We start from the raw sequence: 23,208 nt of genomic DNA, 5'->3' as shown, positions 1-23,208 counted from the left end.
CTTCTTTTAGCCTTTGTTCTAGAAAATAAACGTGTGCACTTTGACCTCTGTCCCTGAGGTGTTGCTCCTGTTCCCCGCTTCCTGGCACCTGTGCCCGGGGACCTGGGCCTCTCTTTACTCATGGGGCAGAGCTGGCTGGCGCAGGGCATGCCCCAAGGCAGACATTCCGCGGGGTGAGGGGCAGAAGGTCTGTGTCCTTGTGTAAACAGGGCAGCCCAGCTGGCCCCGGCTCACGCAGTGCCTCACTGGCAGGGACAAGCTGTGCTCTGCACAGGTGGCCCCGGTGGTTCCGTGTGGGGCTTTCCACCTGTGCCCACACTTCCCTGCTTTTACTATGTGCACTGTCCTGGGTTCCAGAGGGCTGTCTCTGTGCCCTTTCTGGGTATGGCTTTTCCAGAAAGGTAGGGGGCTATGATATGCTTTGGAATGTGGTCCCAACTGCAACCTGGACTCCTCTGGGCCTGAGGGAGATCCAAGTCACATGGGCCCAGCTTCCTCCTCCTTAAAAGAGAGCATATTAGATCAGGGATTTTCAATCAGGGACACTTGTATCTGCTAGAGACACTTTTTTTTTTTTTTGGCCGCGTGACATGCGGGATCTTAGTTCCCTAACCAAGGATTGAACCCGCGCCCCCTGTTGTGGAAGCCCAGAGTCTTAACCACTGGACCACCAGGGAAGTCCCTGGAGGCACCTTTTCAAATCTCTTGGATTGTGCGTGGTTACAGTGATGGAGGGGGTCCTGATGGGAGGGGCTGCACACGTTTAAGAGTAAGCTCTTGCCAGACAACTTCAAACTACAGTATGCAGCGACCCCAGGAACAGAGGTCCAAGGCCTGTGAATTCTCTCAGGACAAGGGAATCATTTGGGCCGGCTACTCAGTAGGGGCTCAAATACTTGATAAATGACCAGATGAGTAACAGGAGCAGCCGACTTGATGGAGCACCTTCTGCGCGCCAGGCATGATGGACGCAGCAAGTCTGTCTCCATAGCAACCTGTACATTTGACGTCCACATCTTGGCCCACAGAGGTTCAGTGAAGGTTCCAAGGACCCTCAGAAAGGAGACCAAAAAAGATCAAGAACCACTGGGAACTGGATGATCGGCAAGGTCCCTTCAGCGCTGACATTCCAGGGTTCTCAGCAACCCTGGCTTCACTATGAAAAACCAGAGGGGCATGGCAAGGCCCAGCTCCCAGAAGAAAATGCAGACCCATCCTCAGGCTGAAGAGATTGTAAACCTGCATCAGGACCTCCCTTAAACTTCGAAAATGAAAGAAAAAGATAAGCAGTACTTCAGTGAACCTAGTGGACTAAATTCTTAAATTCTCATAAATTCCCCTAAATTCTCTTCTAGTTCTCTTTCAGCTCAGGTTGGTAAGCACTAACTGAGCACTTGCCCCATCTCAGATCCTAGGGATACAAGATTACAGACAAAACGTGGCCTTCCTTGAATCCAGTCTGCCAGGGGAGATGGCTCTGCATGGAAGAGTGTAGGATGATGTGACAGGTACAGTGGTGGGAGATGCCAGGTGCCACGGAAGGCAGCTCATCCAAGCTGGGGAGCTGGGGAGGGCTTCCTGGAGGAGGTGAACCTGGATTTGAGCCTTAAAAAGATTGCTGGATCATTGTAATTGACGTGTACTTACTGTTCTGCACCTTTCCTTTTCTCTCAAGTGTATTTCACACGTGCATCTCCACGCCCCGATGTATCCTAGATATTTACGGTCGATGGCTTCATTCATCAAGGTGCCAGGTTGGCTTGAGCAGCCCGCAGTTATTGAATGTAGGCCCGTTTCTGGTCTTTGGTCCTGTGATTAGGGGCTGCCATGAGCCCCACCACTCCTGTGGCGCCGCAGCTCCTCCTCCCTGCCTCTGAGGAAGCTGCTTCTGACAGGTGGGGTGACAGGCAGAGGTGGAGATGGGGGCAGCTCTGCATCTCTCTAGAGAAAGCCCCAGAGGCCTCTGCCGGAAACTGCATCCGCATATAGCCCCCACCAGGGGAGCCATCTACAGCAGACATTAGACCTCTGAGGCAGGAAACCCAAGGAGTATAGGCAATCCCAACATGCCTGCCATGCGGGCCCCTCCGGATGTCTCCAGGCTTGTTTGTGGCCGCCCCTCTCCCTATCTCTGCCCTCCCCAGCTGCTTGACCCAGCATCCTGCTGATGTGGCCCCTGTGTGAGCCATAGGTGATGCTGCCAGCTGGACACCCCAGCTGCAGAGTGGGGGGTGCCACGTGGACTGACTTTCAGTGGCATGAAAATTCCCTAAGGCGAGGGACTTGCCTGGCCAGGTCTGTTTTTTAGCTTTGAATTCCTTACAAGGTCTAGGCTGGTGCCAGGTATGCAGTGAGCAATCAGTCACAGTCTTAGAGCCTTCGTACATTCATACATTGGAAGGGGTCTGACAGGAACAAATCTCTGAGAATGAAATGTCATGCGGCAGGTGGGTGTATTTGAGACATGTTGGGGACCTCCTGTTGCCTCTGAAATCATGCTCTGTGGGCACCTACCCACTCCACCTTTGGGGTAAGCCAGTCTTGAACACAAAAGTGTCTTGGGGCCAAGGAAGGGTTAATGCACCGGCCCAGCCTCAGCCCCAGCCTGCGAGCCACAGGTCAACTTAAGACAGCCTGCGCGCCAGGTCCTCTGCACCTTTCGCCGTCCCCCACTGCCAGCGCCCCCGGTTTCACAGAGGCAAAGGGCACTGGAAGGATAAATAAGAAATTAAATCTGTTATGAGGAAGGGGAACGGGGAGGAGGGACACGGATAGAAATGACATTTCTAAAGTATACCTTTATCAGGGACTTCCCTGGTGGTGCAGTGGTTAGGAATCCGCCTGCCAATGCAGGGGACAGGGGTTCGAGCCCTGGTCTGGGAAGATCCCACATGCCGCGGAGCAGCTAAGCCCGTGTGCCACAACTACTGAGCCTGCGTGCTAGAGCCTGCGCGCTAGGGCCCGCGAACCACAGCTACTGAGCCCTCGTGCCGCAACTACTGAAGCCCCCGTGCCTAGAGCCTGTGCTCCGCAACAAGAGAAGCCACCACAATGAGAAGCCCGCGCACCGCAACGAAGAGTAGCCCCCACTCGCTGCAACTAGAGAAAGCCTGCAAGCAGCAACAGAAAAAAAACCCAATGCAGCCAAAAATAAATAAAAAGTATACCTTTATCAAAAGTTTTGAGCTTTGAGCCATATACTGTTTTTTGTATTCAAAACTTGAAATTAATTTTTAATTAATTTGGGAAAAGAACGTGGTTTGGGGAGGACTATTAGGGTGGAAAAGAGGGTAATTGGAGGATAAGCTGGGGCTGTTGGGAAGAGGAGAGGCTAGAAGGCGTCCTGTAGTATTTGCTGTTTGTGCAAAATGGAATTTTAGAAAGCAGGGAAAGACTACATAGAAATCAGCTGTGGTGCAGGGAACCAAATGCTTACTGCATCCAACCTGGAGCGTCAGAGACAGAACCAGAGCTGAAAGGAACCTTGGAGGTCACAACATTCAGTGGTTTTGGAACTGAGACCCAGAAGAGCAGCGCAGCTTGTTCTAGATGCCACATCAGTGCGTGGAGAGGTGGAGCCAATGCCCCCTCCCCCACCCCACCCCCAGCCCCAGCCGGCCAAGGCAGGTGTTGGTCTTTGTGGAGGGCGACATACAGAACTTTGGCTTCAACCACACGTTCAAGGAAGTGGCCTGCGGACCTCAGAGGCCAGTGTCCTGGTGAGAGGGCCAGGGAGGGGACTACAGCAAACAGCCAATTGCCGCCAAGTTCCCCAGGCTGGGACACAGGCTGGGAAGCAGGACATCGTCCAGGACGAGCCTGAGCCTGGTTGACAGAGCTGCCCCCCTTCAGTGGTGCCTGCTCTGCCTGCCCTCCAGCACCTGTCCGCTAGGCACCTGCCTCTTCTCCCCGTCCCCGAAGACCAAAGGAACCCCGGCTGCAGGTTTGTCACTCCCCTTAGAAGAGCAGGCTTCAGGCTCTGCAGATGGTGTAAAGCCCCAATTATGCATGCCACATGCACACCGTATGCCTGGGAGGGCACGTGTGCATGCATAGCATATGGACCAGCATCAAAACATGCCAACAACCCCTCGAGACTCACAAGCCCACAGGTAGGTGCGTGACGCCCACTCACGCGCCTGTGCGTGCCAACACAGTACAGCCTCGTGCTGAGCTGCCTGCTGCCGGGGTCTCGGGGCCCAGCCCGGGCTGGTTTCCTCGGCAGGCCCTGCTCTCCGCGGGGCCCAGCCTCCAGGGCTGCTCTGCCCAGTGGGCCGGAGTGTGTAGTGCATGCTCACTGTGGGCGGGGAGCCAGCTCACTGTTCTCACCTGGCAGGCCCGGTTCTGGCTCCCAGCCTGGGGGAGAACTTCCCTTTGCAAAGTTAGATAACACTGGGCTCTCTGTCAGAGGATTGGTGCTGTGTCTCCACGTGCTGAGGCTGGCGCAGGGCCAGGCCCGCCCTGCCAGGCAGCAGGAAGGGAAGGCCTGGCTGCAGCCGGAGCTGGCAGGTGGCCGAGCCGGGGGTGGACGGGCGGGCTGGGGCCTGTGCTGCCCATTGGCTGCCTCGGGCTCCTGCCCCGCCTGCCTCCAGAGCCTGTGGCTCCCCAGCCAGCTCCTGCCTCTCCAGCTGCTTCTAAACTCCCCCAGCAAGCAGCCCCTGCCGGGCCATGTCGAGCTGCGACAGGATTGGAGTGGCCCCTGCCATGGACATGCCTGAGGTCCTCAAGTCCCTGCTGGAGCACTCTTTGCCTTGGCCAGAGAAGAGGACAGGTAGGAGAGGAGGTGGTCTGTGATGGCTGGCTGCCCAGGTGCCCAGGGGGTGGAGGCCGCCGTAGGCACATTGGCTGGACAGGCATCTCCAAGCAAGGGAGGGTTCCCAGCAGCGGTCTGCCCTTGGCCTCTTCCTGGGCGAGGAAGGGCTGGGGTACAGAGAGGGACACGGTAGGGAGTGGCACTGTCACGCAGGGACTGCCCCCAGGGCCTGCTAGCTTTGGGAAGCCGTGGCCAGCGTGTGGCCACTGACAGGTGCCGTGCTCCCGCGGGACAAGGACAGGACCAGAGGGCCCTGCTGAGAGTACGCACTGGATGCTGACTGCTTATTAAGTTCCCTCCCTCTGCATGTTGGGGCGGCAGGGCACTGGCAGAGACTGTAGATTCGGGCAGCCTCCCGTGTCTGGAGAAGAGGCTTTCCTTTGGGCGCCTGCTTCGGCTCCCGCTCGCTGGAGGGCTGAACCCGTGGATGGGATGGAAGCTGTTATGTAACAGGACCACAGGCTGGAAGCCCCTGTTCCTAGGATACCACAGGCAAACACGGGGCGAGGGAGCCGGCGGAGGAGGGTGTGGACCGAGGGGCAGAGCTGGCAGCCAGCACCAGGTGTCTCCCGAGTCCTGCCTGAGAGACCCAGGACCACGCAAACTTTGGGCGCCAGCCTGCTCTGCGTGCTCCCTCTTGCCAGATATTTCTCCAGATCTCTTCTGTTCTAAGACGTCAGGTCCTCATGGCTCAAACTCCACAGGCGCCTTGAAAGGAGCCCAGCTGCCCTCGGCTGCCAGAGTCTGACTTAGGAGTCCCAGGTGTCCCCTCTAGGGACCTTTCTCAGGCCTCTCCCTCACCTGCTGTGCTGGCACCTGATACATCTCATCACCAGGCAGCCCTGGCTGTCCCCACAGGACTTCCTTCCCCGGGACCCTTAGCCCACTCCCAAACTGGAGGCCAAGGACACACACCACAGCCCCTGCCCTGACACACCTCGGGGAGCCAGGCTCAGGAAAGGAGGGTGGCAAGCTCCCTTCATGGAGACACTGCCCGAGGGAAGAAGGCGGATCCCAGAGCTAGGGGCAGGGTCCCCCGTGGGCTCTCTCATCTAGCTCCAGGCCCGCCTCAGGCCTCACCTGTGGGCAGTCTGTGCCCTCCTGGCACTCAGGACCCCAGCTGCTCACCAGGAGAAGCCCATCACCTCGAAACTCTCAACTCAGCCTGGCCGAGGAGCCACAGCTGACTTTTTCTTGCCATCTCTGACACCCCGTGTGGTTAGGTGAGGCTGGAAGTCCTTCCAAAAGCTGGAGGAATAGGGCTCCCTTCTTGGTCCGGGCATCCGAGGAAGGTAGGGTGGCCCAGGTGGCCCAGTGCGGGCACAGGGAGCAGCTGGGCTGCCGGCGGGTCTGCAGGGTCAGCTCCCGGCTGGGCAGGGAAGGGGTCTTGGGGGCAACTCAGGGCGCTGCTCCTCGGACCTGAAGAACAAGGTCTATGAAGAGCAGCGGCAGCTGCTGGTCGCCGGCTCCCAGCTGGTCCCCAGAGCCCCGCGACAACTGCAAAGTCCCCACTGCACACCGTGGACGGCAAAGTCGGGGCCCAGCACTGAGGGCACTCGCCCAGGGTCTCAGGGAGAGCTCTGCCGAGAACTGGCAACCTCACAGAGGATGGTTGGTTTGGTACAGCTGGGTTGGTCCACGGGGGATGGACCAGAGTCTCAGGCCACCTCCTAGCACTTCTCTACGTGGTATCTCCCTGAGAGTCAGAAGCATGAGACCCGGACAGACTGACAGATGCCAATGGGTGGATGAAATAAGGGGACAAGGGTCGAAGAGTCAAGGGGGTCAGTGTAACCCACAAAGACCTCGCTCTTATTACTGCCCCTAACCTGCCATTGCCACTTTCCAAAGCTCCCAGACTCTCCAAATCTTTCATAAAAATAAAAGTATCCGCCTGAAGGCAATATACCTTGGCGAAGAGAGTACACACACCATCAGAACTAGGATTTCCAGTGGGCACGTAGCAAGCATAGTTGACCCTTGAACAGCACAGGGGTCAGGGGCCCAACCCCCCTCACAGTTGAAAATCTGCGTATAACTTTATAGTCACCCCGTGGGTACATGTTTCCACATCCTTGGATTCAACCAACCACAGATCAGATAGTACTGTACGTAGTTAGTGAACAAATCCACGTGTAAGTGGACCCGCGCGGTTCAAACCCGTGTCGTTCAAGGGCTTCTCCCCCGCGTGCATCCCTCACTCTGGCTTCGGACCCCCGGGAGGAGGGCAACAGAGGCGCTGGTTGCCCCCCAGGATTGCTCACCTGGTGCTTTGGTGTGAGCGGCGCAGGTTTCCCCGTGGTGGGGGACGGAGACCTCTTTACAAAGTCCCCACTCTCCCCAGCCCGGTGACTGTGCTTCAGCTCACACGGGGGTCACATGCAGAGCACACCTTGGGTCCAGCGGGAGGGGACATCAGAGGAGAGCCGTGCGGAGGGTGAGAATGTGCCCTCACAAGACTCTGCTCTCCTGCAGCCTCTCCATTTTCTAACTCAAGGACGCTCCCTGAGCCCCGACCTTGGGGCCTCTCCCTCTTGCTGCCCTGGGCCTCCCACCCCAGCCTGTGTAGACTCCCCGCTTTCCTGGTTAAGCAGACGTCCTCCAACAGTGCTGACCAGGCTCGAGACTCCTCGGCTTCAGGCTACAACCACCACCCAGTGGCCCCTCGCTCTGGGCCACCCGTTCAACCAACTTTCTTGTGGGCAGAGAAATCTACGTCCAGCCAGAGAGTGGGTCGGTGCCCCAAGCTCTGACTCAGTTTCCCCTCTGCCTCTGGGCCCTGATCCCTAAGGACTGTTCTTCCTGTTTCCGCACCTGCCTTTTCTCCCAAGGATCCTCTTCCAAGAGGCCATTCTGTTCCAGATTGCTCACTCTCACACTTCCTTCTCCAGATTCTGGGAAGACCCGGCTTCTCTAAACCACACTGTTAGCTCTTTACACCCTATCCTTCCCTCATTCCTTGGCTGTGCTCAGAGGCCGCCCCTCATCTTTCTGCCAACTTTGGTCACTCAGGCCTCCTTTCAGGGAACCATGTAGCGTGAAAGCATACCAGAGGTTGAACAAGGCCATCACTTTGAGCTGGGCAGGCAGGTTCCCCGTGTCAGGAGCTCCTAACCAGAATCGCTGTGGGCCACCCAGCAGGGTATCCTCGACATGCCTCTCTCCATCCCCAATCTGTGAAAAGAATACTTGCTTCACAGGCTTATGGCCAGGATTAAATGAGCTATCCCATGTGAAAGCGTTTGCAAACTGTAAAGTGCCACACTGTTTTCTCTGTGAAAGGCAAACAGCAGCTGGGCCTGGCATTATGCTCCTTCCACGGACATCACATTTGCAATCCGACCTTCACTCCCTCATTTCCACCCTCCTTTCCATGGATAGTCTCCTTGAAAGAAGGGGACGTTGCAAGTTTGTGGGAGCATACTCAGGGCTGTCTCCTTGGAAACACGTGCTGAGGCTCCTGGGGGCATGGTGCCAACAGCCCTGCACCAAACAGGACAGCCCAGCTGAGCTGGCCAGAGAAAGGGCTGAGTGATCACAGGCCAGATCTCAGTGGGACTCGCTGGGGCAGAGGCAGGGGTCTGGGTAGCCTCCTCTTGGGGGATTGAGGTGAACAGGCGAGAGAGTGGACTCAGTGCAGCCTGGGCTGTCCTGGGCTTGGCGTCAGTAAGGTCCATGTGGTCGCCTCCACTCCCAGTCTTGGGGAACCAGAGCAAACCCGAGAAATCATGAAGTTTGCTTCCAGGGAAGAAGTGGGGGAAGGGACCTTCTTTGTACTGGATGTGTTAGTTCTAATCCTCACTACCACCTCCTACATGGCAAGGAAACAACGCTCAGAGGAACTGGCTACCGTCGGGCCCAGTATGCAGGCCAGCCTCTTCTTCACCCCGGCGTCAGGGACGCATCCTTCTTCTCTACCTTTCCCCCGACCCCGTCCCATCCCCATCACCAATCAGGGAAACGTGAGAAACTCATTCTCACTGAGTGCCAAAAACTGACAGCAGTGGCCAGCAGTCCAGATGGCTTTTACATCTTAATGGGCCTGTCCCAAGGCTAGGTTGCTACAGGAATGAAGCCTGGTTCCAATGGCCCCTGTTTCCCAGCTGTGTCCTGGGAACCGTGCTCAGCGCTTTTACATCCCCATCTGTGAAATGGCTTTGCAAGGGAGTTGTGATGAGCCATTCTACAGATGAGGAGGCTTCCCATCCATTCAGCGATGGGAAGGCCACACAGTTGTCCAGGGGCTCCAACCCAGCTTGGCCGGCTTCCAGGCTCCTCCCTACCCACAGGATTCCCCGGGGTCTCTGGAACCAGGTCTCAGGGCAGTACCTCTCCAGTCATCCAAACATTCATCATGTTGAGTCCTTGCTACACTTGTGGCACAGGGGCAAGTGAGACAAACACCGCCCCTGTTCGCCTGCTGTTTGCATTCCAGCGGGGAGACAGAGAGTCAGCAATCGGGAAGGTCAGGGCCAGCCTCTCTGAGGGGGTGACATTTGAGCCAAGGCCTGGAGGGTGAGGAAGAGCCAGGTACGTCAAGAACTTTCAGGCTGAGGGAACAGCACCTGCAAAGGCCCTGTCCTGGGGCAAGAAAGACACATGTGTCTGAGGAATGAAAGGCCACTGTGGCTTCAGGAGGTGTTTTATGAAGTGGGAAGGAAGGAAGAGGTGAGGTTGGAGAGACCCGCAAGGGGGAGAACCTGCAGGGCCTTGAAGGTCATAAAGAAGAGTGAGGCCATCACCTCCCTGCCTGCAAGGTCCGCCCCCCCCCCCCACACACACACTATTCTTGGGGAAGTGGTAGCTTAGGAGGAACAGGGTGTTTCCAGGACAATCCAACATGAAATTGTGGTAAGTGATAAACTCAGTTGAGCACTTGCTATGCTCCAAGTGCTAGTCTCAGCAGTGCACCTGAATTGACTCCTTTACTTCTCAGGCTCAGAGGTTAAGTAACTTGCCCAAGGTCACACAGGAAGTAGTCAAAGCAGGAATCAGACCTAGATGTTCCAGCTCCAGAGCCCACACCCTACCACTGCACCAACACGGCCTCCACTGGAGAGCCCTTGGCTGTCAGGAAGTGGCTGTTGAGACGTGGCAGAGCCTGGAGGTGAGGGCTTCCCTCTGGAAATGGCACTCTTGGGGCATTCCCTTCTACAATCCGAACCTGGGCAGTGGACAAAATGCAAGCCGAACAGGAAACTAGTACTCCTGAGAGTATTGAAGAGATGGGCAAGAGTTAGCGAAGGGCCTCCACCCGCCACTTCTCCCCCAGGACACACTGCGACCGAGGTACAAACCACAGCCCAGAACCACGCGGCCACAGGTATGTGGGCTCAAAAGGAGGCAGCTGTTGGCAAGGCCAGAGTCAGGGGACTTGCCATAAAGATGGCTCATGTTTGTTATTCCAGGTTTGATTGTGAATCAAACACAATGACTGTTATTTAATGTTAATAACGTTCCAGATGTATATGATTTGGCTCTGAAAGGTTTTGTTAACCCTCCTACCAGCACCAACAACAAAGCGAGCCAACAAATACTTACTGAGTTACTACCCTGAACAAAGCTTTGTGCTCTCCTGCATTTGGTATCACAAAGCACACAGATAACTGGGCTTTGTTAGAGCTCAATGGAAGCCTTCTCACCGTCCTGCTCTTACAGACGCCAGGCTCATGTCACATTGTGCAGTAAGTCAGAAGACGGAGTCGTACTGTCCTGTTAGATGCTGACTTATGTGGCCAAAGAGATCATTATGGGGTATCTGGTCAAAGGCTCCCATGCTGGAGTTTTAGCTCCTCTGAACTTCAAATTTAAATAATCCAAATTGGTATAGCGGCTTAATGAAAGGCACCTGTTCTGCATATGCTCAACTGAATTAAATTTTTAACTTGGGTTGGTTAGCAAGTTTCTGGAACACTAAAGAGTAGAATTTAAAGCCAGTCCAGCTCTGGAAAATGGACATTTCACATCCCTCCTCTGCAGTAGCTTAGACTGTAGAACCCACCCACAGCCTTGTCCCCTCACCCAAAATAATCCTACTCCTCACCCGACACAACCTGAATGAAGGGGAAGGGTGGAGGCCCACGCACTCCATGCCATACACTCTTCAGGCTGGCACTTGACATGGCTTCCCACACATAATCCTCATAACCACTCTATGAGGTAAGCACATCCATTTCTGTTTCCAAGAGAAAAATAACTGAGACTTAGGCAGCAGAAGTCCCTTGCTCAAGGACAAGTGGCTGGACAGCGCTGTGGAGAGACTCTACCCAGGTCTGCATCCCATCCCCACAAAGTCACTGCTGCCCCAGGACCACACTTCCCTCAGGAAGTTGCTGCATTGAAACCCTATTACTATAAAATACTAAGGTATCACTTCATAGCTTTAAAGTCTTAACCATGTAATAACATGTTCTTTTTATAGAGTTTCTTTCTTTGTTGGGCTCACAAACACTATGGAAATTAGCTAATTACTTCTCACACCATTTATTCCTCCACTAAGAGAAGGGGCAAGGCTGCGCTGTTATTCCCACTTTACTGACAGGAGGCAGAGGTAGAGACAGGATGCTGTGGCTCTTCTCCGACCAGCCGGAGAATGAAGACAAGAACATAATGGCTCCCGCCTCCAGGATGGTGCTGTTGAGTGCTGCCGGTCGGCGGTGTAGCTCACCTCCCAGCTTGCAAGTAAGCACGAGAGAGAACATGTTTATAATGTTCCTGCCGCGGTGTTTGTGACACACCATTTACCCTGCGGTTGTCCAGGGGAAAAAAACCCTCTTTGGGGAGTGTCGGTGCATGAACAGAGGACCAAATCAAAACTAAGTTTTAAGGCCCTAAGCTGCTTACTGAGCTTCTCACCAGTGCCACTCGCCTGTTAAATCAGTTGCTCCAGGATGGGTGATAAGCAGAGTAGCATTATCCCTTTTGGACAACTGCAGCTTTAAAAAAAAATCTAAATCTTTACTCCCTCTTACTACATACCACCTTTGTCATAAAACGAATGTTATAACCTTCCACTGTTATGTTACTACAAATCCTCCTCTAGTACCTTGAGAATTTTTTTCTCTTCAATAATGTCACATTAGCCATGAAAATATACATTTAACTCTAATCCAGCAAGCTGCTCTGCGGCCAAACTAGCCATTTTTTAAAAAAACTTCATACATTGTTTTAATCAATTTCCTCAGACGGTCCTTTGAAATTTGTTTCTAAAAACCTCTAGGTCAGTTTATCCTAAAGATATATTAGTTTAGCCACATACAGAATACCACTAACAACAACTCTGCAACACAACAGATGTTCTGTACACAATTTAGCACTTTCACTAAATAGTGACATGGGCACCATACCTGCCTCTAGGATAATGGATACACCAAGCAATGGATTTGTACCCATCAGTGGTAGTAAAGCTATGAAAACTACTGTTTGTGGCAGGGTTGCAATTGTACATTTTATACGAACTGGCTTAGGAAGCCTCACAAGGTCAATCCTGCCCTATCGCCATCTGACATATAAGGAAAGGTGGCCTGGAGACATGAAGCAATTGGCTGGAGGTATCAGAGTCAGAAAGTGACTGAAGTCTAATTAGTGTGGCCATAAGAACTTGAATTTTGGAGTCAAGCTCCATCCCGGGGCCTCGACCACCACCCAGATTTTCTTCAAACCTCTTGATTTCCAAGCTTGCTCAGGGGCCCAGCCTCTTCTTCCCCCTCAACTCCCAGTTCTAATTGTATCAGCCTGCCAACGTTCATCTAGCTGGGCGTCGCGGTCACGCACCTACCCTATGAACCAGGGACTAGGCCCTGCCATTCCCCCAGCCCCGCTCGTGGAAGGCGGGGGTCACTGGCCGATACAGGACAAATAAGCCGAAGTCCCTGCCCTCTCAGGGAGGGAGAGTCTAGTTTTGTTTGGCTTCAAGGCAGGGTACGATCTGTGCCGTAAAGAGGTACGAAGTTCTGGGTGCCACTTAGGAGCAGCTTCCTAGAAGGCCTCCACACTTGTGTACCCCCTCACGTTTCGTATTTTTAGGCGTTTCCTGAGGAACTCCCAGGGAATATTTGTAAATATTTTGAGAAGAGGTAGTTGTCCCACAAAATGTGCAACTGGTACCCTGTGTAAAGGAATTTTGTTTTATTTTTTTCCCTAGGAAAAAGAAGGGAAGGTCCTAGAGAGGAACAGAATTTCAGAGCTGTTTAGGGCTTTAGAGATTATCTAGCCCAACCCCTAAATTTTATGGACGAAGAAACAGGCTCAAGTGAAGGAACTGGACTTTCCCAAGGTCACAAGCTAGTAAGTGCGAGGACGGAAGCGTGTACTCTGGCTCTGGCTCTGGCTCAGGGCCGGGCTCTCTGTCTCTCCACCCGCGGCCTCAAGAATGCTCCCTCCACGCTAGTGTTTATCTGGCCGCCACGCCTGCACCAGAAACCCGGGATCAGTGAGGAACCTGACACCCCCTTCAGCGGCGGCCAAGCCTGCTCCGGCCGTCCCTACAGGAACAGGTCGCCGTCCCCGGCCCTGCCCTCAGCCAACCTCTAGATCGCGGGGGAGGTAGGGCGAGGGCTAGCCTCTGCGTCCCTGTCCCACGACCCTGGGCAGAGTCCCCGGAATAGAAAGCCCCGCTGCGCCCCGCCCCGCCGCAGCCCCGCACGTGCTGCGCCTCGTGCACCGCCCCGGGCCCCGCCCCCGCCCTCCATTGGCTGTTCCGCGCCTTCCTTCTTCCCCCTCCCCACGCGACTGGACTCGGCTGCATCTCCACGTGACCCGCAAGGGGGGGGTGGAAATCCCGGCCGCGCGGCCCCGGGGTTGTGGGGGGACTCTCTGAGAGGCTTCCTCCGCCGGCATGGCTGCTCCCAGCCCCGCCTCCCTTCAGCGCGTCCAGAAGGTGGTGAGATTGGGATGCGAGGGAAGGGACAGCGGTTACCGTGGTCCGAAAGAAGGGCAGGGGTTACGAAGAAGGAGGCGAAGGTGAAACCGCTGGTAGAGGGGAAGGGGCTGTCGCCGAAAAGGGCCTACGGCCCAGACGCCAGCAGGCACCAATCAGGTGACAGAGAGGCGGACGGGGCGGGGCCTTCGGCCCTGCTCCTCACCTGGCCCCGCACGTGTCTCGTTTACCCGGGCGGCCTAACCAATTACGGCCCGGAAGGCTGAGCCTGCCCCTCTCGCGGGGCGGGCCAATCTAAGGCTGCCATCCGGGGAAGCTGGCCTGGCCTTATGAATAATTAATATGACAGAGCCTGTCCCCAGGCGGGGTAGGGATGGAGGGAGGCGGGGGTGCTGCTGGGCGCCTGCGCAGTAGCTGCCCGTGTCGGCAGCTGCGGCGGGTCGCACGGCTCCGTCCCATCTCGGGGGGCGGGCGGGGGAGGCGAGGCGCGCGAGCAGAGCGCGGGGCACGATGTCCGACGCGGGCGGCGGAAAGAAGCCGCCTGTAGAGCCGCAGGCGGGGCCGGGCCCGGGGCCGGGGCGCGCAGCCGGGGAAAGGGGCCTGCCGGGCTCCTTCCCTCTGGTCCTGAAGAAGCTGATGGAGAACCCCCCGCGCGAGGCGCGCCTAGGTGAGGGGAGGGGGGTCCGCGCGCGCCTGGGGGCGGGGTTTCTGCAGGGGCGGGGCCTTGTGAGGGCGGGGCCTCGGAGGTCGGAGGTTGGGGTGAAGTGGTCCAGCGGAGGGGGATGGGGCCAGGGATGATGAGGGGCCCGGAGGGCGAGGCAAAGGGGGTGGGAAGAGAAGGTCGGGGACGAGTTGAGAGAGGTTGGGTCAGGTGGGGGTTGGCGGGGAAGGGTCAGGACGGAGATGGTAGAGTGGGGGTCGCAGTGAGGAGGTTCATCGGGGCGGCCGGGAGCGCGCGCGCGACGTGTAAGGTTTACTGAGGAGGCTGATGGGGGTCGCAGCAGCCCCTTAAACGAGGCTCCAGGGCGCCTTCTCTGGGGACGCCTGCATCAGAATCACTTGGGATGCTTGTTTAAAATGCCGATTTCTGGGCCCCACCCTTTACCCACCGACTCTGCGGCTCCTGGGACAGGAATCTGCATTTTAAGGAGCGCCCCACCCCACCTCCGTGATTCCAAAGTCCACTAAAGTTTGAGATGCCCTGATAGCGAATTGTCTTCGTATATGGCCGTCCCCCCTCCTGAGAGGAGGACCTGTCTTCATCCCTGCGTGTGAGTATCCCCAGGTACTAGGTACTCACTGGAGATTTTCTGGAAATGAGTTTCAGGGCTGCTGCTGAGGTGGGGGAGGGGTGTCAGGAGAAGGAATGGGAGGCGCCTTCTGAGGGGGAGGTTGGGATGAGACAGGTAGAGGGATGAGCGTTAGAACGAGGCCACTGAGGCCCTTCACCTGGTTGTTTGGGGCTGACCCTAGTCTTTGGGGCCACAGTGGCAGGGCTGGGCTTTGTCTTGTTTCCTAGGCCACAAGGGTCCCTGGGGCTTATGTGGAAAGCAGGTTTGGCCTTGTTTTTTGGCCTGGGAACATGAGGTTCAGGGAGCAGCAGGAGTGCCACCTACAGTGGAGTTTTAGGTGCAGTGAGGTATGATTTCAATCTGAGAGATTTGAATTTCCAAGAACCACTGGTGTAGTTCAGGGATTTGGGAAGGAATGGGCCTTTTGGGAATTACCTGTCTGGGGGGATTAATTTTATTTTTTAAAATGCCATTTCTCTTCCTTTCCTGGGTGTGTTCTCAGGCTCCCATCCCTATGGGTTGGGTTACCAATGGCTTCCGCACATCAGGTGAGGCCAGGCTCTCTTCTCCTGCTTCAGGACCTCGTATGCACAGACCCTTTTGTTTGTTTTTAAGGCAATGCTTTGTTCCAAATCTGGGGCTGAGTTAAGCTGCCTCAGGACAGGTGTGCACATCTGTCAGGTTCTGTCAGATTACCGAATCATAACCATCCATCACAATAATTCTACCTTACATTTGCAGAATGCTCACAAAGCACTTTGGCATAATCTTTATTTGGTCTTCCACAGCCATCCAGTAGGGTATTACCCCACTTCTCAGATGAAGAAAGCTGAGACTCAGGGAGGTGAGGATGCTTCCTCAGGGTCACGTAGCTAGCCCTTACGTGCTCTTTAGTGTATCGCTGGCAACCACTGATGATGTCAGTCCCTCTGACCTGAGTGAGGGGCCTAGTCCTGTATCATCTCTTACAATTAAACCTCCATCTTATAAAAACACTGATTAAAAATATGCTTAATTGCTTAGGCCAGACAAAACCTGGAACTTAGTGTTACTCGTCCTTTTAGTAGGACTGTTTTTCTGTCTCCTCCCTTCTCCTGCTTCCTTTGATCCCCATGACCCCGCCCAACATGGATCTCAGTCATTTCTGAACAGAATGTAGAGTCAGTATCCCAAGGAAGGAGACCAGGGAGGCCATCTGGCCCACCCAGCCCACCAAAGCTTGGCTTTCTTACTTCCCGTTTGGTTTTAAACCAAAGCCTGGTACAGAAGGCAGTTGCTAGAATTCGAGTTAATTTGTATTAGAAGCCATGACCAAATTCTGTTTGTCAAAACCTCCACCTTCTTAACTCACTGGGTGTGTCCATTTTTATTGGACCAACAGGCTGCTTTTTGGCTGTCTGTGGTCTAGGAGTCCGTGCATGACTGGTTCACTTCCAACATAATCATATTTGATTTCTCTTTTTCATTTCAGAACCCAGAATACAAAGTTGTCTCCCTCAATTTGAAAACCCATTATGAACTTGTCATGATTTTATCTCCCACTTCCCTGATTAGCCTCCCTGTCACTTTGATTTCCTTCCAACCTTGTCACATTTTTCTATTGTCTTTTTTTCTTAATTTACCCTTTCTTGGATATCCAATCCACGTGTATAACTTTTGGGCTGAAACAATTAGGTGGGATCCCGTCCCCACTGATTGAGTAGTTTTGCTTTGAATGGGAGCAAGCTTTCTTCTACAGCTCCGCCCCTCTCTTCCCTCCCAGAAAACCTGCCTTAAGTCTTCTCTGCTTATTCAGGGATAGAAGTCTCTTGAAATGGTTGCTCTGAAAAAGGTCCTGAAAAGACAGCTCCAGGCCCTCTCTTTTTAAGAAACCCGAAGGGAGTCTGTTTACAAACCCAGCCTTCTTCATTCATTATACACATCTTCCTATGGCTCACTGCCTGCCTGCTCCTGTATTGGTCCCTGAGATCTAGAAATGAATCAGACACAATCCCTGCCCTGAACAAGCTCAGGGTAATAATGGATGCCTGCTATGTGCCAGGAGCTCTACAAGATGCTTTCAGATGTTACCTCTGATCTTCACCAAAGAGGCAGCTTTATCCTTATTTACAGTGGAGGACACTGAGGCTGGGAGAGGTTGAGTAACGTGGCTAAAGTCACACATCACTGCAGTGGGTGGCAGAGGTGGGATTCAAGCCCCGGGCTGGGTTGCTGTGGAGACGCGCAGCTGGAGGGGACAGGACAGGAGAACACAGAAGTTCTTGGCCTGAGGAATCAGCCCTTTCCTAAGATATCAGGAAGGGTCAGAAACTCCATTTCCTCCCTGTAGCCTCTCTCCGGCAGATGCTAATCCCACAGCCCATTCTGAATTAACCCTGGGGATACATCAGGCCTCAGAGCTTATGGAGAGCATCCTAGGAAACCCAGGCATGGATGAGGGTCTGCTGCCACCTCTAAAGGAGACCAGTGCTCCTGGTTCAAGCACCAGGTTATAACTGGAGAATAGAGTGGGCTCTTGAAATCGATGGATGGATCAGGACTCCAAGAGAGGTGGGTCCACCCTGTGAGGCTCACTGCTCGCCTCCTGGGATTGAGTTACCCTCTTGAGTGATGTCTCATCACAGATTTTGTGTCTGCAGATAAGGAAAAGGGGAAGGAAAAGCTGGAGGAAGACGAGGCTGCAGCAGCCAGCACCATGGCCGTCTCTGCCTCCCTCATGCCACCCATCTGGGACAAGACCATCCCATATGATGGAGAGTCTTTCCACCTGGAGTACATGGACCTGGATGAGTTCCTGTTGGAGAATGGCATCCCTGCCAGCCCCACTCACCTGGCCCAGAACCTGCTGCTGCCTGTGGCTGAGCTGGAAGGGAAGGAGTCGGCCAGCTCCTCCACAGCGTCCCCGCCATCCTCCTCCACCGCTGTCTTTCAGCCCTCGGAAACCGTGTCTAGCACAGGTTGGTGATGGGCCTTTGGGCAGGGCCACCTGCCACATCCGAGGAAATCTGCTTCCCACTGAGGGCTGCTTGTGTCCACGTACCTAGTGAGCCCCTCCTCTCAGGGGAGGTCCCAGTGGGCCTACAGGGGCAGAAACTCTCTGCTCCTCACCCTTCAGCACAGTCCCCCGAGGCTGGACATGAAAACAGCAGCCCCCTCGGCAGCAGCCGGAGCCTTTCTGTTGGTTGTTTGCCACAGGTGGTCAGCCCGGTGGAGCGAGCCCTGCCAGCCAGAGGCTTCGCGGGATAGAAAGCCATTCTGCCTTTCCTCAGAGCTGCTCTTTACCCGCACGCGCACCTTGCCACAGATGATTAGGAAGCTCAGGCGACAGTAATAATAACAACAACAACAGCTAACATTTGTAATGTTTAGCACTTACTCTGTGCCAGGCATTAACACATAGTCCTCACAAAAACCTCCTTATGAGATTGATACTATTATCCTTATGTTATAGGTGAGGAGACTGAGAAGTTAAGTAACTTGCTCAAGGTAACACAGCTGGTAGGAAGTGGAGGCAACACTGAACCCAGGATGTTTGGCTGTTTAGCCAGGTACTGCTCAGGCACTGGCATGAAGAAGGCATTTCTGCTGCCAGGACAGATGCCGTCTTTGGGATTCCTCCCTCATCCTCTCGTCCTTTTTCTGTTTTACCTCTGGAGATCAATTGGTTGGTTTTCATGCCCCTGGGTCACGAACCCACCAGAGGAGGCATGGCCCCTGTTTCAGGGGCTCTGCAAAGCTTTCTGCAGGCTCAGTTTGAGGCATATAGGCTGATGTCTCCCAGGAAAGATCCCAGGAACTGGTGTGGAACCCAGGGAACCTGCACCCAAGGAATTGTCATGCTCAATTTTTTTTTCTTTTTATTTTGGAAAAACGTCAAATACAAAAGTAAAGGGCTGCTATAATGAACCTCCAGTAACCATCACTCAGCTTCTATAATAATTAACTCGTAATCTACCTTGTTTTCTATAACCTCTTCCATTCCCTTAACCTGATTATTTTCATTCAAATCCTAGGTATTATATCATTTCATCGATGAATATTTCAATATATATATAAACTCTAAGAGCTCTTTTAAAAAACAGAACAAAAATACCAATTTAACATCTGAAATTGACAATAAATCCATCAGCATTCAAATTTCCAAAATGTCTCATAAATGTTATTGCTTTACAGTTCATTTGAATCAGGAGCCAAACAAGACCCACATGTTTCAGTTAGTTATGTTTCTTAAATCTCTTGTAATCTATGGGATCCTCTCTCCTTTTTATTTCTTTGCAATTTATTTGAAGAAGCTGAATTGTTTGTCCTGTAAAGTATTGCACATGCTAGATTTTTCTGACTATATCCCTGTACTGCCTTTTAACATGTTCCTCTGCCCCTCATTTCTTTCCTGTAAACTGTTCAGCTTGAGAGGCTTCAGCTGATTCCAGGCCAAATTTTTGTTTGAAGGCAGGGCATTTTTTAAAAAATTTATTTATTTTATTATTTTTTTTAATTTTTGGCTGCATTGGGTCTTTGCACATGGGCTTTCTCTAGTTGGCAGAGAGCAGGGGCTTCTCTTGTTGCGGAGCACGGGCTCTAGGTGCACAGGCTTCAGTAGTTGCAGCACGCAAGCGCAGTAGTTGTGGCTTGCGGGCTCTCGAGCACAGGCTCAGTAGTTGTGGCGCAAGGGCTTAGTTGCTTCGCGGTATATGCGATCTTCCCAGACCAGGGATCGAACCTGTGTCCCCTGCATTGGCAGGTGCATTCTTAACCACTGCGCCACCAGGGAGGTCCCTAAAGGCAGCTCATTTTTGTGCTGGTCAGGTTGTCCTGCAAGGCCGGTTCCATGTGTGGGTAGGGGACAGAGCTGGAAATGAGCCCTCTTCTTACACCTTAGACTACCTAGGTGGCATTTGCCTTTGATTTTGTTTTTAAGTAAACCTTCTTGATGAAGTATGGCATCCAGAAGCGCCAGTATCATAAGTATACCACTCAGTGAATCTTCACAGAGTGAACCCACCTGTGTAACTACCACCCAGATCAGGATAGAGAACACTGTTGGAATCCCCAAAGTGGCTTGGGACCCCTCTCGATCCTTACTCCCCAGAGGTAATCACTATCCTTATTTCCATCACCAAAGATTCATTTTGCTTATAGTCGAATGTTCTACAAATGGAACTGTATATTATGTTCTCTTCTTTTTTTAAACAATCATAAGTTAATTACATTTATACTCTCACATTTATAGCTTCCTATAACTAGCCTTATAGTAACATATAAATCATGTGGGCATCAGTAACTAACAAAATAGATTTACAGAACATACTTATGGAAAATTCCTGTGACAGAGAGGAAAGCCACAATACAGATGAAGTAAGAGTTGTACACATGGTAGAAATGAAAGAGTTAGTTTTTCAGTTCCTTCTGTAGAAAAGACATAAGTAGTATGTATTCTTTTGTGTCTAGCTTCTTTCCTCAACTCCGTTTGTGAAAATCATCCGTGTTGTTGCCTGTAGCAGAACTTTGTTCATTTTCATTGGTGAATGGTATTCCATTGTTGTATTGTATGACTACACCACAGTTTATCCACTCTTCAGCTGATGGGCACATGAGGTGTTTCTAGTTTGGGATTGTGCATAGCACTGTCATGAACATTTGCGTGTGAGTCTTTGGTAAATACCTGTATGCATTTCTGTTGGGCATTTACCAAGGAATAGAGCAGCTGGGTCATCAGACATGTACCCGATCAGCATTTGTAGATGTTGCCAAATAGTGTACAAAATGGCTGTAGCCATTTATACTTCCACCAGCAGGACAGGGGAGGTCTAGTTGCCAGCCTTGGGCGCCTTGACTGTTTGTTGTTTATTCCTATAGTTCCCGCATTGGTCCCTGGTCATTCACTCCTCTGACACTCAGCCTTGTTTGTAATTAACCCCTTTGATAGGATACAGTTAGTTTATATGCATGATCCAGTTAAAACCTAAGTCTGATCGTGTCACACCTCTGCTCAGAACCCTCCAATGACTTCTTTCAACTCAGGGTGAAAGTCAAAATCAGTGGCCCTATTGACATTTGGACCAGATAATTTTTTTGTTGGGGTTGGGGAGGGACCGTCCTGTGCACTATGGGATGTTTAGCAGCATCCTTGGCTTCTACCCACTAGATGCCAGTAGAACATACCCCCCCATCCTAACATGGCCACATATCCCATGCAGAACAAAATCGTCCCCTATTGAGAACCACTGCTTTATTGGGATTAAAGGCCCCATGTTTTCTGTCCCAGGCCTTTCCGGTTACTCCTGCCTCTCATTCACTCACTGCAGCCACATTGGTCTCCTTTGCTCTTCCTTGACTATCCCAGTGCTTGCCTGTGCACAGACCATGCACCTGGTGTTCACTCTTTCTGAAATGTTCTCCTCCCAAATATCCACGTGGCATCTAACAGTTTTATATAGATATTTGTAATTTATCTTGTGTAATGTTGGCCTTCCCCACTAGAATAACATTCCATGAAGGCAAGGATTTTTACTTGTTTTGTTCACTGCTTTGTCTTTGGCAGGACAGTTCCTGGCATATAGTAGGTGTTCAGTAAGTGTCTGTAGACTGAATAATTATTTCGTATACTCCTATCAGTAGCATTGAACAAGTAGGCCAAAGGTGTAGATTTTTTAAGTAAATTATCTGTAATAACACATAACCTTTGAACAGGTTGTTTTGTGTGTTTGTTTTGGCCGCTCTGCACAGCTTGTGGGATCTTAGTTCCCCGACCAGGGATCGAACCCACGCCCCATGCAGTGGAAGCGCGGAGTCCCAACCACTGGACCGCCAGGGGATTCTCCCTAACACATAACCTTTGAATTCTGAAAGTTCCTTAAATCCAATGTCCACTATAAAGCCACAGCCAGGTAGGGCGGAGAACAAGGATTCAGAGTCAGCCAGACCCAGACTTAAATTTTAGTTCAGTCATTTACCATCCATGTGATCCTGGGAAAACCATGTCATTTCTTTGAGCCTTAGTTTCCTCATCTGTAAAATAAGGTTAACACCCATCTCCCTTTCAGAGTTGTTACAAGACTAAATGAGCACAGCCACTGATTCGTCTGAGTGGATTCAGAAATGGAAGCCATTTCGTTACTCAGTTTGTGTCCCTAACCCTTTACAGTTCCTGGTGAGATTCAGCTGTTTCTCATTACTTGAGAACTTGAAACCACAGGAAGTTAAGGGGGTATGATGATTTAATGTTTTGCTTAACATTTCTGGGGGGAAAATAACAATCGGAAAATTTTGTCTTTTTCGAGGGCCTCTGTTTCCTTTTGAGCATTTTGTTCCTAAAGGGAAGAATTCTTTCCATGTTTGTGTTGTTGAATTGAATCACATATGCCAATCTGGCTTGGGGGCTGGTGCTGTTGTAGTTTTTCTTCCCTCCAAGCGGCAATGGCTTGTGCAACCTTGAGATTCAAGCAGGTGTCTGGGTGTGTGACGTGAGTCTTGGCTGTCCAGTGAGTCTAGACTGTTTCAGGACCACCTGCCTCTGTGTCTTTCAGAATCCTCCCTGGAAAAGGAGAGGGAGACACCCAGTCCCATCGACCCCAACTGCGTGGAGGTGGATGTGAACTTCAATCCCGACCCTGCCGACCTGGTCCTCTCCAGTGTGCCGGGCGGGGAGCTGTTCAACCCTCGGAAGCACAAGTTTGCAGAGGAGGACCTGAAGCCCCAGCCCATGATCAAAAAGGCCAAGAAGGTCTTTGTCCCCGATGAACAGAAGGTAACCTGGTATATCCACTATAGTGAAGGTACAGTGTTGGTTCAGGAGCCAAGGGGCTGTGCTTCTTCACATTCGATTTCATCTAGAGGACCCTCCCTCCTTGTGGACGTGTTTAGAAAGGCATGAGTTCAGAGCTTAGAGCCACATCCTGCAGCAGTTGAGAGAAAGAAAGGGAGTTGGGTGGCATTTGGCCCCAGCATGACTCCCTGCAGCAATTGAGAGAAAGAAAGGGAGTTGGGTGGCATTTGGCCCCAGCATGACTCCCTGCAGCTTCTCTCTTTCCTTTCTGGCAGCCAGCTGTGCTGATGCTCTCACTTCCCTGGCTTCAACCCAGCCTTCGGGCAAGAGCTCACTAGGCCACAGAAACTGGGGTTGAACAAGCCCTCACTTTGAAGGACAGAGGATAGTTGTATATTGCCATCCCAGGGATTAGCAAGCAGCCTTCAAGCTGGTGGTTTTGTAGGAACTGGGAGGGGGG

General features: G+C 52.6%; 1 protein-coding gene across 12 annotated transcripts in view; it reads left to right on the top strand.

The window, feature by feature from the left end:
• The first annotated feature begins 4,537 nt into the window (after positions 1 to 4,537).
• TEF (TEF transcription factor, PAR bZIP family member) overlaps positions 4,538 to 23,208 on the top strand; it is a 140,806-nt gene continuing 122,135 nt past the window's right edge. For 2 of the 12 annotated variants that reach the window (XM_082420665.1, XM_082420666.1), the window contains exons 1-3: positions 14,077 to 14,358; positions 17,623 to 17,940; positions 22,510 to 22,730. In XM_082420665.1, the coding sequence (XP_082276791.1) occupies positions 14,202 to 14,358; positions 17,623 to 17,940; positions 22,510 to 22,730 (696 nt within the window). In that variant the 5' untranslated portion in view covers positions 14,077 to 14,201. Of the gene's footprint in view, positions 4,772 to 11,352; positions 11,495 to 12,956; positions 13,692 to 14,069; positions 14,359 to 14,823; positions 14,963 to 15,771; positions 15,828 to 16,457; positions 17,534 to 17,622; positions 17,941 to 22,509; positions 22,731 to 23,208 lie in introns of those variants that run through there. The other 10 variants (XM_082420660.1, XM_082420661.1, XM_082420669.1 and 7 more) reach the window with 9 other exon arrangements.

The sequence above is a fragment of the Balaenoptera physalus genome, assembly GCF_965194825.1.
Source record: "Balaenoptera physalus genome assembly, chromosome: 13".
Taxonomy (NCBI): Eukaryota; Metazoa; Chordata; class Mammalia; order Artiodactyla; family Balaenopteridae; genus Balaenoptera; species Balaenoptera physalus.
This window is presented reverse-complemented; position numbering and strand designations above follow the sequence as displayed.